Source organism: Chiloscyllium plagiosum, chromosome 6, assembly GCF_004010195.1.
Source record: "Chiloscyllium plagiosum isolate BGI_BamShark_2017 chromosome 6, ASM401019v2, whole genome shotgun sequence".
NCBI classification, from domain to species: Eukaryota; Metazoa; Chordata; class Chondrichthyes; order Orectolobiformes; family Hemiscylliidae; genus Chiloscyllium; species Chiloscyllium plagiosum.
This window is the reverse complement of record NC_057715.1, coordinates 116,931,526-116,949,049: the sequence shown is the minus strand read 5'-3', so window position 1 is coordinate 116,949,049 and position 17,524 is coordinate 116,931,526. Positions and strand designations below refer to the sequence as shown.

At 41.7% G+C, this 17,524-nt stretch overlaps 1 protein-coding gene across 5 annotated transcripts in view; it reads right to left on the bottom strand.

Moving 5' to 3' along the window:
• numa1 (nuclear mitotic apparatus protein 1) overlaps positions 1-17,524 on the bottom strand; it is a 119,837-nt gene that overhangs the window by 45,469 nt on the left and 56,844 nt on the right. For all 5 annotated transcript variants that reach the window (XM_043692529.1, XM_043692530.1, XM_043692531.1 and 2 more), the window contains exons 4-10: positions 16,653-16,735; positions 14,917-14,943; positions 12,932-13,020; positions 12,387-12,467; positions 10,521-10,611; positions 8,438-8,552; positions 5,427-5,587 (exon numbers count right to left, since the gene is read on the bottom strand). In XM_043692529.1, the coding sequence (XP_043548464.1) occupies positions 5,427-5,587; positions 8,438-8,552; positions 10,521-10,611; positions 12,387-12,467; positions 12,932-13,020; positions 14,917-14,943; positions 16,653-16,735 (647 nt within the window). The remainder of the gene's footprint in view (positions 1-5,426; positions 5,588-8,437; positions 8,553-10,520; positions 10,612-12,386; positions 12,468-12,931; positions 13,021-14,916; positions 14,944-16,652; positions 16,736-17,524) is intronic.

Here is a 17,524-nt window from a genome sequence, read left to right as displayed (position 1 = left end):
GGAACGGTGATATATTTCCAAGTCAGGATGGCAAGTGACTTGAAGGGGAACTTGCAGCGGGTGGTATACTCATTTATCAGCTGCCCTTGTCCTCTAGATGGATTTGGTCATGGATTTGGAAGGTGCTCTCTAAGGCTCTTTGGTGAATTTCCACCATGCATCTTGTAGATGGTATGTACTGTTGCTACTGAGTGTTGGTGCTCGAGTGGATGTGGTGCCAAGTGGGCTGCTTTTTCCTGGATGGTGTCAAGCTTCGAGTGTTGTTATTCAATAATGTAGTCATCTAAATGCTGCCCCAAAATATAATTAGCTAGCGAGAGAGGCAGTCTAGAAAAACATCTGTTCTAATGATCCCAAAGGGCCATAAGACCACAATACATAAGAAGAGGCTGTTTAGCCTAGCGAGTCTGCCTCGCCATTCAATGAGATCATGGCTGATCTGATAATCTTTAATTTCACTTTCCTGTCTTTTTTTCCATAACCATTGATTCCCTTATCAATTAAAAACATGTCTATCTTAGCTTTGAATATATTTAATCACCTCGCCTGTCCTCCGCAGGATAGATTCACTACTCTCAGAGAAGCAATTCCTCCTTATCGGTTATAAATGGGGGAACTCCTTATTCTGAGATTACATCCTCTGGCCCTGGACTCTCCCTGAAGGGAAACAATCTTTTCACATATACCTTGTCAAGTCCCATAAGAATCTATATTTCAATAAGGTAGCCTTTCATTCACTCAACCCCTCGACAGAAGACACTCTTCATAGCTGGTATCATCCTAGGAACCTTCTCTGGAGTGCCTCCAATGCCAGTATACCTTTACTTAGATAAGGGGCAGTAAAGTGTTCGACAGTTATGGTCTAACCAGTGCCTTATCTAGTTTTAGCAAAATCTCCCTATTTTTAATTTTCATTCTCTTTGAAGTAACGGCCAACATTCTTTTTGCTGTCTCTACTACCCACTGAATGCGGACACTAGTGTTTTTGGACTCATGGACAAGGATTCTCAAATCCCTCTTTTCCATAGCATTCTGTAGTCTTTCTCCATTTAAATAATATTCAGTTCCTCTATTTTTCCTGCCAAAATGCATAACTTCATTCTTTCCCTCATTTATATTCCATCTGGCAAGCTTATGCCCACCGATTTAACCTGTCTATCCTCTGCAGACTCTGGATCATCCTCCCCATTTGCTTTCCCAACTATTTTTTGCATTAGAACACATGCCTGTAACCAATTCAGCATAATTCCCATGTTCCACAGCACAGGAGGACAGCAAGAGGACAGGTGCCTTGCTGATACATTAGCTCAAACAAGAACAGTAATGCCATGGGAACACCTTCACCTGAACGTTTCCTTCAAAGTCAAATACCAGATTGACTTTATGCATCTACATTCTTTCAATGGTAAACCATCCTCTGCTATTGCTCAATGTCATTTTGTGGCAGAACAGTGACTCAGTGGTTAGCACTGCTGCCTCTCAGCACCAGGATCCCAGGTTCAATTCCAACCTCAGGCGACTGTCTGTGTGGAGTTTGCACATTCTCCCAGTGTCTTTTCCTCCCACAGTCCAAAGATGTGCAGGTTAGGTGAATTGGCCATGTTAAATTGCCCACAGTGTTAGGTGAATTAGTCAGAGAGGGGTGGATCGCTCTTCGGAGGGTCGGTGTGGACTTGTTGGGCCGAAGGGCCTGTTCCCACACTGTAGGGAATCTAATCTAATATACTAAAATTATCCACTCAACTGGATCATGGAAACCTAGAAAATAGGAGTTGGAACAGGCCATTCAATATGACCATGGCCAACCATCCATCTCAGTACCTCGTTCCAGTTCTCCCTCCATACCCTTTGATCCCTTTACCCCAAAGATACTTTAACTTTCCAAACATAGGCTAGGACAGCCATCGTGTTAAGGGTTGAGATGGAGAGGAATTTGTTTCTGATTCAATATGTGAATGTACCTACGAGAGAAGGTGCAAAATTTGACCTATTCTTGGGAAATAATGCAAGGGAAATGAGTTGTCAGTGGGCGAGCACTTTGGGGCCAGCGACCACAATTCTATTAGATTTAAAATAGGGATAGAAAAGGATAGGTCAGATCTAAAAGTTGAAGTTGAAGAAGGGCTAATGTTGACAGTATTAGGCAAGAACTTTCAAAAGCTGACTGGGGGCAGATGTTCGCAGGTAAAGGGACGGCTGGAAAATGGGAAGCCTTCAGAAATGAGATAACGAGAGTCCAGAGAAAGTATATTCCTGTTAGGGTGAAAGGAAAGGCTGGAAGGTGTACAGAATGCTGTTATGACTAAAGAAATTGGGGGTTTGGTTCAGAAAAAGAAGGAAGCACATGCCATGTCAAGGATAGATAGAGTGAGTCCTTAGAATAGTATAAGGCAGTAGGAGTAAAATCAGGAGAACAAAAAGGGGACATGAGATAGCTTTGGTAAAACGGTTAAGGAGAAACAAAGGGTTTTTGCAAATACATTAAAAGGACAAAAGGGTAACTAGGGAGACAATAGGGCCCCTCAAAGACCAGCAAGGCAGCCTGTGTGTGGAGCCGCAGGAGATGGAGGAGATACTAAACGAGTATTTGGCAGCAGTGTTTACTGCGCAGAAGGACATGGAAGACATTGGGCGGCACGGTGGCACAGTGGTTAGCACTGCTGCCTCACAGCGCCAGAGACCCGGGTTCAATTCCCGCCTCAGGCGACTGACTGTGTGGAGTTTGCACGTTCTCCCCGTGTCTGCGTGGGTTTCCTCCGGGTGCTCCGGTTTCCTCCCACATCACAAAGATGTGCAGGGTCAGGTGAATTGGCCATACTAAATTGCCCGTAGTGTTAGGTAAAAGGGTAAAATGTAAGGGTATGGGTGGGTTTCGCTTCGGCGGGTCGGTGTGGACTTGTTGGGCCGAAGGGCCTGTTTCTACACTGTAATCTAATCTAATCTAATCTAATCTAATCAAGAATGTAGGGAAATAGATGGTGACATCTTGAAAAATGTCCATATTACAGAGAAGGAAGTGCTGGGTGTCTTAAAACACAAAAGGTAAATAAATCCCCAGGGCCTGATCAGGTGTACCCGAGAACTCTGAAAAGCCATGGGAAGTGATATTTGTATCATCAATAGTCACAGGTGAGGTACCAGAAGACTGGAGGTTGACTAATGTGGTACCAATATTTAAGAAAGGAGGTAAGGACATGCCAAGGAACTACAGACCAGTAAGCATGACATCGTTGTTGGGCAAGTTGTTAGAGGGAATCCTGAGGGACAAGATGTACATGTATTTGGAAAGGCAAGGACTGATTAGGGATAGTCACCAATGGCTTTGTGCATGGGAAATCATGTCTCACAAACTTGATTGAGTTTTTTGAAGTAACAAAGAGGATTGTTGAGGGCAGAGCAATGGACGTGATCCACGTGGACTTCAGTAAGGCGTTCGACAAAGTTCCCCATGGGAGACTGGCTCGCAAGGTGAGATCTCATAGAATACAGAGAACTAGCCATTTGGATACAGAACTGGCTCAAAGGTAGAAGACAGGGTGGTGGTGGAGGGTTGTTTTTCTGACTGGAGGCCTGTGATCAGTGGAGTGCCACAAGGATCAGTGCTGGGTCCACTACTTTTTGTCATTTACATAAATGATTTGGATGTGAACGTAGGAGGCATAGTTAGTAACGTTAGTAAGTTTGCAGATGACACCAAAATTGGTGGTGTCATGGACAGCGAAGAAGGTTACCTCAGACTACAATGGGATCTTGATCAGATGGGTCAATGGGCTGAGGAGTGGCAGATGAAGTTTAAATTTAAATAAATGCAAGGTATTGCATTTGGGAAAGCAAATCTTAGCAGGACTTACACACTTAATGATAAGGTCCTGGGGAGTGCTGTGAACAAAGAGATCTTGGAGTGCAGGTTCACAGCTCCTTGAAAGCAGAGTTGCAGGTAGAAAGGAAAGTGAAGGCGGCGTTTGGTATGCTTTCCTTTCTTGGTCACACTATTGAGTACAGGAGTTGAGAGGTCATGTTGAAGCTGTACAAGACATTAGTTAGGCCATTTTTGGAATACTGCGTGCAATTCTGGTTTCCTTCCTATTGGAAGGATGTTGTGAAACTTGAAAGGGTTCAGAAAAGATGTACAAGGATGTTACCTGGGTTGCAGGATGAGAGCTATAGGGAGAGGTTGAATAGGCTGGGGCTGTTTTCCCTGCAGCATGAGAGGTTGAGGGGTGACATTATAGAGGATTATAAAATCATGAGGGTCATAGATAGGATAAATAGACAAAGTATTTTCCTTGGGGTTGGGGAGTCCAGAATTAGATGGCATCGGTTTAGGGTGAGAGGGGAAAGATATAAAAAGGGATCTAAGGGGCAACTTTTCATGCAGAGGGTGGTGTGTGTATGGAATGAGCCGCCAGAGGAAGTGATGAAGGCTGGTACAATTGTAACATTTAAAATGCATCTGGATGGGTAAATGAATAGGAAGGGCTTGGAGGGATAAGGGCCAGATGCTGGCAAGTGGGACTAGATTAGCTTTCGATATCTGGTTGGCATGGACGAGTTGGACCGAAGTGCTGTACATCTCTATGACTCTAACGGCATCTATGTCCATCTTGAAAACATTCACTATTTGGGTCTGAACCGCTTTCTGTAGCAGAGAATTCCACAGGCTCACTACTCTCTGAGTTAAGAAATTTGTCATCTCAAATCTGAATGGCTAACCCACGCCATCCTTACACTACGTCCCCTTGTTCTGGATTCCTTGGCTTTTGGGAACATTGCGCCTGCATTTAACTTGTCTAATCCGGTTAGAATTTTATAGATTTTTATGAGGCCACCCTCATTCCTCTAAGCTTCAGTGAATATAGTCCTAACCAATTCAGTTTTTCTTCATACGTCAGTCCTGCCATTCCAGGAATCTGTCTGGTCACTAATGTCCCCTAGGGAAGGGAACCTGCCCATCGCTCTCAGTCTGGGTCTATATACACATCAACATAGTCAACTGAACTGGCTTAGCAAGTCACTCAATTATGTCAAACAGTAACAAATACTCAACGTAAGAAAGACATTCACTGCCACTTTCTCAGAGCAACTAGCAATGGGAAACAAATGCCTAGCAACACCAACATATCATTAATGAGAACGTAAAAAGAAAATGCAATAGCTCAGTGACAGAGCTGCTTTCAAGTCTGTTTGGTTGCCATTTATGCTAGCAGACACAATGTCTGTGCCCACTATCATCGATACAGGATGATTACAGTAAACATAACTACAAGACGCTCTGCAGCATGTCCCCAGCTCTGTAACCACCATTGCTGAGGAGGACAAGAAAGAGAATGCTTTGGGAATACAATCACCTCAGGATTCCTCACTCACACTGCACAAACACATACCAGAAACCAATCTGTGAAGGAATATAATTTCTTTTCTGTTACCTTTCTCGGTAAGCAACTTGCGGGCTTCAGTCAGCTCGATCTCCAAATCATCGCGAAGTGTTCGTGCATCCGCAAGCTGTCTCTTCATGCGCCGCACTTGGACTAATGGGGTTTGCATGAAGTCCCGCATGGGCGATGTAGGAGAGTTAGATGGTGCAGAACTGCAAAATTGAAGGATAGAGATAACTACCAAAACATTGCAGACCCTTTCTTTACATCTTTTAGCTCATCAACCCTGTTTATTTGGAACCAGTGAATAGCTCTCAAGTAAAACAGTGATGCCCAACATGCACAGTCTCCACCACTCACCAGACAAGTTTGTGTGACAGCAGAGTGAGCAGTTTACTATACAAGATGGCAACTATAACATGTTTACAATTGTAAAAATAATTTCAGCTCCAGTTATTTGATTGTGTGCACCTAATGGACAAACCTTATAATATGATAATAGCTGAAAAATACATGGCAAGTGGGAAATTCAATAAAGAGAGTCTCAAATAACAGCAGGTCTAAAACAGTTCAATTACAAAAACAGCTCTCATGGCATTGGCATGCATTCAGATCATGTTTGTATCATCCCGATTATGGGAAATCACATTTGAACAATAAGTTGCAAAATCTTGGACGAGGTTACGTGCTGTGGACAAAGGGGATCCAATGAATGTGGTGTACTTGTATTTCCAAAAGGCATTTGATAAAGTCTTATAAAAAGTTATTGTGCAAAATAAAAGCTCGAGGTGTCTGGGGTCCATTTTTTTTGATATTCATTCATGGGATGAGGGCATTGCTGGCTAGGCCAGTATTTATCATCCATCCCTAAATGCCCAGAGAACAGTGGAGAGTCAACCACAGAGCCATGGGTCTGGACTTACTTGTAGGGAAGGATGGCTGTTTCCTTCCCTAAAGATAATAACTGGCTAAAAGGAAACACTAGATGTAAATGAATCATTTTTAGGTTGGCAAGATGTAAAATGTGACATGTCACAGTGAATGGTGCTAGGACTTCAACAGCTTATCATTTATATACATGACTTCAGCAAAGTGACGGAAGGTATGGCCGTTAAATTTGATGATGCAAAGGTAGAAAACAAACTTGTGAAGAGATCACTAGTTATAAAAACAAATTTGATAGGTTAAGCGTGCAGACAAAGATGTGATAAATGGAGAATAAGGTGAAAACATGTCATACTGTCCATTTTGGCAAGGAGAAGCATATTATCTAACTGGTGAGACATTACAGAGCCCTGACATGCAGAGGGATCTTGCTGCCCTTATGCACAAATCACAAAGTCAAAGGTATAGAAAATAATTAAGAAAGCTGATGGACTGTTATCATGTATCACAAGGAAAACCAAATGCAAAAATCAGGAGGTTATGTTTCCAGTTATAAACGACACTGGACTATAATGCTCAGTATTGGTCCTTATTTAAAGATGTATGTAAACACTTTGGAAAGAATTCAGAGCAGGTTTAATAGACTAATACCTGTACCTCGATTTGGCAGGTTGCCTTATGAAGAAAGGTTAGACAGGCTAGTCTTGTACCTGCTGGAATTGAAAAGATTAAAAGGCAACTTGGTTGAAAGAAAATGCTGAAGGTTCTTGGCCAGTTAGATGTGGAGAGCAATTTTTCCTCTTATAGAGAATCTAAAAGCACTAAAGGACTGTTTAAAAATCCAGGTTGTCCATTTAAAATGGAGATTAGGTGATTTTTCTTCTGAGGGTCACAACGGTTTGGAATACCTGAAAACATGGTGGAAGGAGGGTCCTTGGATATTTTCAAGGCAGAGAAACAAAGGAATAAAGCTAGCTGTCTGTGGAAAGCTGAAAATGTGGCTGAGAATAGACACTGGAGTGCAGTTCCCAGAATAGTACAGTCTCATTTCAGATACTTGAATATGAGCAGTCATTGAGGCAGTCCATGACTGAGTAGCTCACGAGCATCCCAAAGCTACACTTTTGAAAGAGAAGAATTTGGAATCTATTGTACAATTTTAATGACTTACCATGTCACTAATGGCTGGGCGGGGGGAATTGCTGAGAAGTCCATGGGATCTGTCATGAACGCATTTGCTTTCTGATGTGCTCTGTGGGGTGCTTGACCACAGACTTTTACCCATATTTACCTTAGAATATATTCTAACAACTGATTACAATTAAATTGCAAATATTGTCAATTGTATCACTATACTCATTTGCATTGTCAAGTTTACTGTTTGATTGAAACTATGGGATCCTATGGCTTTTACGGTTTTATCTCATCAAACAGCTGGGGTCTCACTCTTTGCTTACTTGAAAATGTAACTGCTACCCTAGCCAATTGTAACATAAAAGTTTGGTCATCCATTCTGGGATCCTAACAACTAGTATTAGTAAATATGAAAAAAAGGAGTTAGTTTGAAAATCAGCCATGATAAAACAGAGGTTAAACAGATTATTCCTGTTCCTATTCTTGATGAAGAGCTTATGCTCAAAGCGTTGACTCTGCTGCTCCTCGAATGCTGCCTGACCGGCTGTTCTTTCCCTGCACCATTCTTTTTGACCCTATTCCTCCTATAAACGGGATACATTAATTTTGACAACATGAACACTGTGGGCGGCACGGTGGCTCAGTGGCTAGCACTGCTGCACCATAGCGCCAGGGATCCGGGTTCAATTCCAGCCTCGGGTGGCTGTGTGGGTTTGCACGTTCTCCCCATGGCTGCGTAGGTTGCCTCCGGGTGCTCGCTTTTCCTCCCACAGTCCAAAGACCTGCAGGTCAGGTGAATTGGCCATGCTAAATTGCTCATAGTGTTGGATGCATCAGTCACAGGAAAATGGATCTGTGTGGGTTACTCTTTGGAGGGTTGGTGTGGGCTTGTTGGGCCAAATGACCTGTTTCCACACTGTGGGGAATCTAATCTAAACATCAGATGATTTTTCTTTTAAGTATAATACAATAGCATATTTTAAATGGTGTGAGAGAGGGGAGTGAGTGTGTCTCGAACACCAGAATCATGTCAGAGTACTGACCTGTACACACTGGATGTTAAAAATTTTGTTTTATGCCCTCCAGTTTTCTCACTAATTGGTGGCGAATTAGTCTCATCTGAACTAGCGCTGAATAGACGGGCGACTGGAGATGTGGCTAGAAAAGAATAGATAAAAATAAAACATTAAAGAAAGTGAGGCTGAGGTTTTTAAATTTGGATACTTGTAATATCACTTAAACTTCTTTATTTGAGGGATTGAGGGTTAAGGCCTTTGAAGGAATTGATAGTGTAGCAGAGGAAAAATGAAGGGGGAATCTAAACAAAGAGGGACAAAACCATGAAATGTGAACCAGCCATTCAGGAAGAGTGGGAGTGGAAATCTAAAACCCCCTCTTACCCAAAAGCTGATGAGCCTTGAAGAAAGTCAACAGACAACTTCAAATAGAGGTGGATAGTTTGGCATTTAAATTACTTTCACTTAAATAGAAAAAAACTGCAGAAAACTGCAACCCAAAGGAACTTGAGGGTATTTTGCATCAGACACAAAGCTAGCACACAGGGTGCAGCAGGTAATCAGGAAGGCTGATGAAACGTTGGCTCTTATTTCAAGGGGTTGGAGTTTATTAGTAGAGAAGTCCAACTTGTTCAGTGCAAAATGCTAATGAGATTATATCTGGAGTAATGATAGCAGTTTTGGTCCCCTTGTTTCGGGGAGATATCACTTTACTGCAGACAGTTCAGAGAAGGTTCACTAGGATGAACCCTAGTGGGTAGGAACATAGAACATAGATGTTCTATGTTCCTACCCACTAGAGTTCATCCTAGTGAACGTTCTGTGAACTGACTGCAGTAAAATGATATCTCCCCTAAATAATATTTTACTGCAGACAGTTCACAGAAGGTTCACTAGGATGAACCCCAGTGGGTAGGGATTGTCTTTTGATCAAAAGGTTAAATAAGTTGGGCACTAAACAACAAATCAAAACCAAAAACTGCAGAGGCCAGAAATCTTGAAATAAAAACAAGAATTTTTGGAGAAACTCAGCAGGTCTGGCAAAATCTGTGGTGAGAAAGCAGAGCTAACATTTCATGTACAGTGACTCTTCTTTAGAATTGAATGAGCTAGGAAAAGGTGGTGTGTGTGTGTATGAGGTGGGTGGAGACAGGAAGAGTAGATGATAGATGGAAATAGAGAACAAGCATTCTGGCTGCTCGGCAGACAAAGGAATAGGTAATGATCAGCCTGAGATAATTTATAACTGCTAATGGGGGCCATTAGTAGCTCACAATGAGTTGATTGTGGCAGCAGCCCAACTGGGCCTGAGCATCTTGCACAGCCTATTCCAATGTTAACCAATCTCTTGTCAACTATTAATGGCCCCCATTAGCAGATACTGATACCCCCCGAACTGACCATTATCTGTTCCTTTGTCAGCCCGAAAGCCAGTAAGCCCGCTCCCTGGACTCTATTTCGACCTATCATTTACTCTTCCTCCCTCCTCATCTTCAACACATACCTAGTCTTTTCCTAGCTACTTCTGAAGGGTCACTGGACATGAAACGTTAACTCTGCTTTCTCTCCACAGATTTTGCCAGACTTGCTGAGTTTCTCCTGCAATTTCTGGTTTGGTTAAACAGAGTTGGACTCATTGGAATTTCGAAGAATGCGAAGTGATCGCATTGAAACATATAGAATTCTTAAGGGGCTGGACCAGGTAAATGCTGAGAGAATGTTTCCCTTCATGTGACAGTCTAGCACTAGAGGGCGTAGTCTCAGAATAAAGGGTGACAATTTAAGGCTGATATGAGGAAAAATTTCTTCTCTCAAAGCATTGCTTCTCTTTGGAACTCCTTGTCACAGAGAGCTGTGAGGACAGAGTCCTTGTGCATTATTAAAGGGAAGATGGCAGATGCTTTATCTAGGATACTCAAGAGTTATGCGGAAAGGGCAGGAAATTGGACATGAGGAATACTGGATCGGTATTGATTGGCAAAGCAGTCTCAAGGGGCTAAATAACCTACTTACATTCCTATTTCTTATGGTCTGCAAGTAGGAAAATGATCTACAAATGAAAGCTTGCATGCTGTTGGGACAAAGTTATTTTTTAAAAAATACAAGTTACCTCTACTCCGCAAGAACACGACCAAGTTATTATCCAAATAAATTGCTTCTTCATTGTCAAGAATATATCGAAGCATTCCCACCAGTTCACCCTGTGAAGGAACGAAGGTGGGGATTAGTCAATTTTAACTTTCAAGAAGCAAAATAGAAATGAAGAATGTACAGGATGAGGCCTGTACAGGATTCTGGTGAGGCCACTTTTGGAGTACTGTGTCCAGTTCTGATTGCCCTGCTATAGCAAAGATATTGGAGACGGTTCAGAAAAGATTTACTGGGATGTTGCCAGGACTGGACAGTTTGAGTTATAAGGATAGACTTGGACTTTTTTCACTGGAGATTGAGGAGTGACCTTATAGAAATTTATAAAATCAATTTATAATAGGGGCATAGTTAAGGTGAATAGCAAAGATCTTTTCCCCGAGGGTGGGGGAGTTCAAAACTAGGTGAGAGGAGAAAGGTTTTAAAGGGACCTGAGGGGTAACTTCTTCACACAGAGGGTGGTTCATATGTGGAATGAACTGCCAGAGGAAATGATTGATTCAGGTACAGTTACAATATTTAAAAGACATTTGGATAGGTACATGAATAGGGAAGGTTTAGAATGATATTGGACAAACGCGAGCAAGTGGGACTCATTTAGTTTAGGAAACTTGGTCGGAATGGACTGTTTCCGTGCTGTATGATTCTAAATCCCTGCAAAAAGTTTTCAGAAAGCAAAGAACCATCTGAATTCAAGAACAATCCTTATAAAATCATACATAGTTTGGATATTATGTGCTGTGTAATAAATATTCAGAATAATACGGGGAGAATGCGGGTAAGTGGAGTTGAAATGCCCATCAGCCATGACTGAATGGCGGAGTGGACTCGATGGGCTGAATGGCCTTACTTCCGCTCCTATGTCTAATGGTCTTATTTCAGCAACAGGAGACAAAAACAGAATTTGCTGGAGAAACTGAATGCTGAATAACAGGTAGTCTATTTGTTATGGAAACATTTCCCAAATTCAAAGCACGGTATTTACCCAAGCTGAATATTCCTTCCATTGGCACTACCCCCTTCTTGCTAAACTCTGGTTCCACAGACACTAGTCATTCTACAGGACTTCGATCTTCAGTAGTACCAAGCCTTTGATCTTCTCCCTAGTGCCCCAATAATAACTAGAGTAAACATCACTGATTACATACAAACAATCTGTCCATCACATTAATGCTTGTGGAAGCTTGAAAACACGCAAATTATGAAAAGGCCATTTGGCCCCTTCTCCTCCTCTGCCATTTAGTATAATCATAGCTGATCTGACTGTGGCTTCAACTCCTCAAACATGCCTCAAACTAATCAATACTCTTCAACTCCCTTGCTAATCAACAATCTACTTTTACCCAATGACTATCTTCACCATTCTCTGAAGAGAAAAATATTCTCTTGATGTCCGTCATATATGGAAAGTAAATTATCTTTTAAGCTGCCCCCACCAACTCAAAACTATTCAGAGTAAGAAATTAGTTTGGTTGACACCATTTTTCACAAAGCCCAACATGCATCCCTTTCATCACCAGCTGGGGTTCCATTATGAAGGTGCAGCACAGCAGCTCAGTAAGTTCACTTCAACAACACTCCATTTTCCTGCGGTCTCCATCACCAATGTCATGGGCACCCTAGCACACCCAGTTATACTCATTCTATTGGGTCAACATCCTGATAGTCCATACTGTGGCAATGCTGTCACCAATAGGGACTGCAGTGGTTCAATGAGAAGGCCAAATACCACTGGTAAATAAATAGCAGGCTTGCCAGTGTCACCCTACTCCGACGAGGGGGTGGGGGTGTGCGCGAGTGTAGAGGAGGAACAATGTATCTGCTTTACCTGGGTGTCTATATCAAGAGACTCAAACTCCCATGGATTTTGTTTGGCCATGGTATGGAGATGAAGTAAGAAGACTGCCACCTACAGAAAAAAAAGAGAATGATTAGAAGTCTCACTTTTTCATCTCATCCTCAGATTGCATACACAGGTTAGGCAATAGTTGCCACGTTAAGTTGCCAGGACAATCCCATCTAGTTTTCAATAATTTTCAAGGTTGTTCAATCCTATCAGTGGCCACGTTAATGGCACATTATACATGCCCTAGTCTTTACTATGAGGAAATCCACAGATACAAGCCACTGAGGAACACAAACGCTCCTCACACCCCCAACCCTTTTGTCCCTACAGCACCAAGAGTCAATAGCTTTTTTTCTTGGTTAAGATAATCAAGGACTACTTTAGTCTCTGGAAAAGATACAGTTGCATGGCGTATTATTCTTCTGATTGAAAAGAATTAAAAATAACTAAACACTCTCATGCCGGTCCCATCAGGACCGCATCTGATCACCTTAGGTAACAAGCAGACACAACCCAGTCTGGCTCACCTTCGCCATCTCAAGTTCCACATCCTCGCTGTTCAAGATCTTCTGCCAGGAGACCACACTTCCAGCAGCAGGGTTATACCTACACAGTTCTGTAATTAAGGAAGAGAAATGTAGATGCTACTGTTCATAGTTGCAATGCTCAGAAGAACAGTTGATAATTATTAACATTATTGATGGTATTCATAAAAATTTGTAAATTATAAAACAATTGAAATTGCAATTTATTTGCCACCTTTGTAATTTTCCCTTGTGTCTCCCTGATTTCCAGTGTTCCCCCATTGAGGTCCAATGCTTTAGTATCCCTTCCCTAATGTCTGACTCTCTCCTTTTCTAAGTTGTATCTTAAAATTGGTCAATTGGACAGGGTTCATGGTGTACAATTTGCCCCAAATATTTATTTGTTCAAGCGATAAGGGACTTCAGTAACAAAGACAGATTAGAGACATTAGGGCAATTGCCCTTGTAGAAGAGAAGTGGTAAGACAGACACAGAGAGACACAGAGAGAGACAGTTTCCACTTGTGAAGAGACCAAGGATGAGAGGACAAAGATTTAAAATGAATTCTAAAAGAACAAAAATGACATGAGGATATCTGGTCAGCATGGACAGGTTGGACCAAAGGGTCTGTTTCCATGCTGTATATCTCTATGACTCTATGATTATGACTCTTAGCAGCAAGTGGTTAGGGTCTTGAATATGCTGTTTGGAAGCGTAGTGGAGGCAGGTTCAATTGAAAAACTCAAAATCACCTGAAAGGAAGACATGCGGGGTTACAGGGAGAAGGCAAGACAATTGCACTGAATAAATTGCTAATTTAGACAGCCAATGCAGACACAATAGGCTGAATAATCTCCTCCTGTGATTCATTAGATTGATGGCTTGATGCCGATTTTAATCCTCATCCGTTTACATTCCTGTTGTTCTATAAAAGAGAACCTGTAACTAAGTGCCCCTCAAGACAATTACAGATGAGGAAGTTTTCATTCCATCTTAACTTGGTGATGCAGAGTGATCCTCTATTGCTGCATATAATCCTTTGCATAAATTATCCTGGGGAGTCACCTTCACAATTTTATCTGAAGGTTATTTCATGTGATGATCTGCCCATGAAATTTCACATGTTTGAATGATGTCTAATTATTCCAACATTCAAGGCTGTGGCCTACTGCAAAGTGGGACAAGTGTAAGCAGTAGGATATTTTTGGCGGTACAGACTTTGAGCCAAAAGGCCTTTTCTGCACTGAGAAAGGCCAGAGTGGGATACGGATAGTTGGTACTCTTCCGTGGGCGGCACGGTGGCACAGTGGTTAGCACTACTGCTTCACAGCGCCAGAGACCCGGGTTCATTTCCCGCCTCAGGCGACTGACTGTGTGGAGTTTGTACATTCTCCCCGTGTCTGCGTGGGTTTCCTCCGGGTGCTCCGGTTTCCTCCCACAGTCCAAAGATGTGCAGGTCAGGTGAATTGGCCATGCTAAATTGTCCGTAGTGTTAGGTAAGAGGTAAATGAAGGGGTATGGGTGGTTTGCGCTCAGCGGGTCGGTGTGGACTTGTTGGCCGAAGGGCCTGTTTCCACACTGTAAAGTAATATAATCTAATCTAAAAGGGCTTTTGACTACAAAGTGACAGCATCGTGGTCACATGAACTAAAATCTTTTTATTTCCAGATTTTAAAAAAATACTCAAATTGAAATTCTCTATCCTAAACTCAGATGTTGATCAAAAATCACTAACAAAGCCAAGAAGGGGTATAAAGCTGCAAACAGAAGGTCACTCAATTGCATAGCAAGCTTGAGGAGCTGAAAAGACTATTACTGCTGCTATACTTACAATGTTAGGAGGTCACACTCTCTGGGTCATCACTACAGTGACATTAAACAAACCATGTACATTCCCTGTACTTTCTGCCAGTGGTGTCTCAACTTCTGAAATAACAGACTCCAAGATATAACTACTATATATCAATTACCTTTGCAGGGAAACTTACCTGACTGAGTCTTCTGGACTTCAGAACCTATGAATATAAAATAGGATTATTGGATGTTCATGTAGAATTTTATGCAAGTTGCAGACATCTAGTTTTTAAAAACAAAGAGTTAAAACACATCTAGCTATTGATATATGTTTTACACAACAGTCATGCTACTCTAAAGGACAAAGTAAATAGAATTTACTGATCAAGGCTGCATTATATGTCGACAGCAGGACTAAGTGGCAGGCTCAGCTCATTAAACATTACTCCATCTTAGGGTAGCAGCATAAAAGTACTGAGCATGCTCTGAAATAAAAACAAAGTGCTGGAGAAATTCAGTAGGTCTGACAATAACTAGGGAGAAAGAAACAGGGCTCATACTTCAAAGCCAATATGACTCTTCTAAAGAAGAACTTTTCTTGGAACTACTGGACTTGAGAAAGGCAACTATTTCTGAAATGGAGTGCAACAAAACAGCAGAATCTCAGATTTGATCCTCAGCCTGCTCAAGGTTAATGAATCACATCCTGATTCATGTCCAGGTCACCATCTACTGAACCAACCTCTCCTCCACAAAATGGGAAAGTGCATGAATGGACTCAATGATAAAGGCCACCACTATTGCTTATTACTTCCAAATTAAGGATAGATAGACACTTGAGGGATCATTAACTCAACAAGACACAGCCAGTATTGGATGGGTAAAAGAGAAATACTTCTCCAAACTTTTGCCCTCTCATTTTAGCAAGACAATACATCCAATTAACAGCAACTCGTTGTTGCAGCTTTTAAAAGTTAAAATACTCCAAAAGAGGTTGAATACTGTTTTCCTGCTGTCCAGCTACAGTAATGTCACCATTCCCCCACTGCCTCCTATTCCCCATGCAATGCTGCAGTTTGGTTGTTGCATTACATCATATCAAATCTTACAGCCAATTCAGCCAACTCACTGAAAGAGCATCCTAATTTGCTCTGATCTGTACAGCACAAATCACCACAAAATCACAAGGGACATAGACAAGGTGAACAGCAAAGGTCTTTCCCTTAGGGTTGGGGAGTTCAAAACTAGAGGGGCATCATTTTAAGGTGAGGGGAGAAACATTTAAAGGGGACTTGAGGGGTAACATTTTCCACACAGGGTTTTTCATATGTTGAATGAACTGCCAGAGAAAGAGATAGATGCAGGTACAGTTACACCATTGAAGAGACATTTAGATAGGTACAAGAACAGGAAAGATATAGAAGGATATGGGCCAAATACAGGCAAATTGGACTAATTTAGTTTGGGAAACCAAACCATCGGCATGGACAAGTTGGACCAAAGAATCTGTCTTTATGATGTAAGACTCTGTGACGCTAAGGACACCAATAAAAAGAGGTCAGCACACTAGGAGAAACAGCAGTAGATCTAATCTTTTTAGATTCATATTTCTCTTTTTACAAAGTGCAGGGCAGGTGGGAAAGTTTCCACTGGGTACCAAGTAGGAATTTTAGCTGGGTCAGCTGATTGCAAACACACACGGAGCTCAAGTTCAGCACTTGAGCAGCAACTGCCTTCAGCTCCTTGTCTTCAATGGCGTCTTTACAATCCAAGCCATTAGGGGGATGCCATGTTTTGTTAAAATAATTTTTTTTGTAAATTAAATTTAATTAAGAAGCAAAAAAAATTAATTCAAATAAAAATAAAAATCATGGACACATTTATGCAAGACTTTAAATAATTTTGCGCAGTAGTTTTTTTCCATACTTACATTCTAAAAAGTTGCAGATAAATTGGAATCTCTCCTCAATGGTTTTCTGTTCTATTAATTGCTGTGCATTTTCCTTTCCACTTCTGTAATAAGAAAATACATTTGCTATAATATTTGATTTTAAATGCGAGATGATTCAATCAGCCCTGGTAGTTCTAGATAAAGTAAAGTAGGTGTAGACAAGTGCTCATCACCAGGACTTGTCCAGCAAGCTCATCCTGTACTCGAGAGACAGACTGAATTGATAAGAAGGACCTACTCAAATTAAATACACTGTCACTCTCAGGATCTCCAATCACAGGCTGTTTGTCACCTGCATTTACTGCTCATAAGTATAGTGAACGCAGGAGAGAACCAATCGCTGATGGGAAAAGCAGCTGGGCAAGTAAATGACATCAGCAGACGAGTCAGTGGGGCAGAGGTCCAGGCCTCATTGGGTGGAATGTGCACGTGGCAAGGATGGGGTTGCAAAGTTAGAAAGCAGTGTCTGTCAGTGCAACAATAAAGTGTGTCGGGTCTAAATTGGTGCTTAGCTGTCAGGAGGGGGTTTTGAACCCATACCCTTCTGTCTGAGGCACAAGTGCTGCCTGTTGAGTCACAGCTAATACTAACAGTGTCAGTCTATTGATAGCGCAGTCCTTCAGACCCTTTGGTACACTGCCCAAATCATTTTTTTTTTCTCAATTATGTTACTTTGATGCGCCTTATAACATTTTACTACATTTACTCAAGGTGCTATAGAAACACAAATTGTGGCTGCATCTCCCTCAGCACAGTACAAATTTGGCTTAGATCATTCAACATCATCTTCTGCTTGAATATGCAAAAGTAAAAACTCAACCATCCCTTGGAAATTCCACAAAGTTACTCAC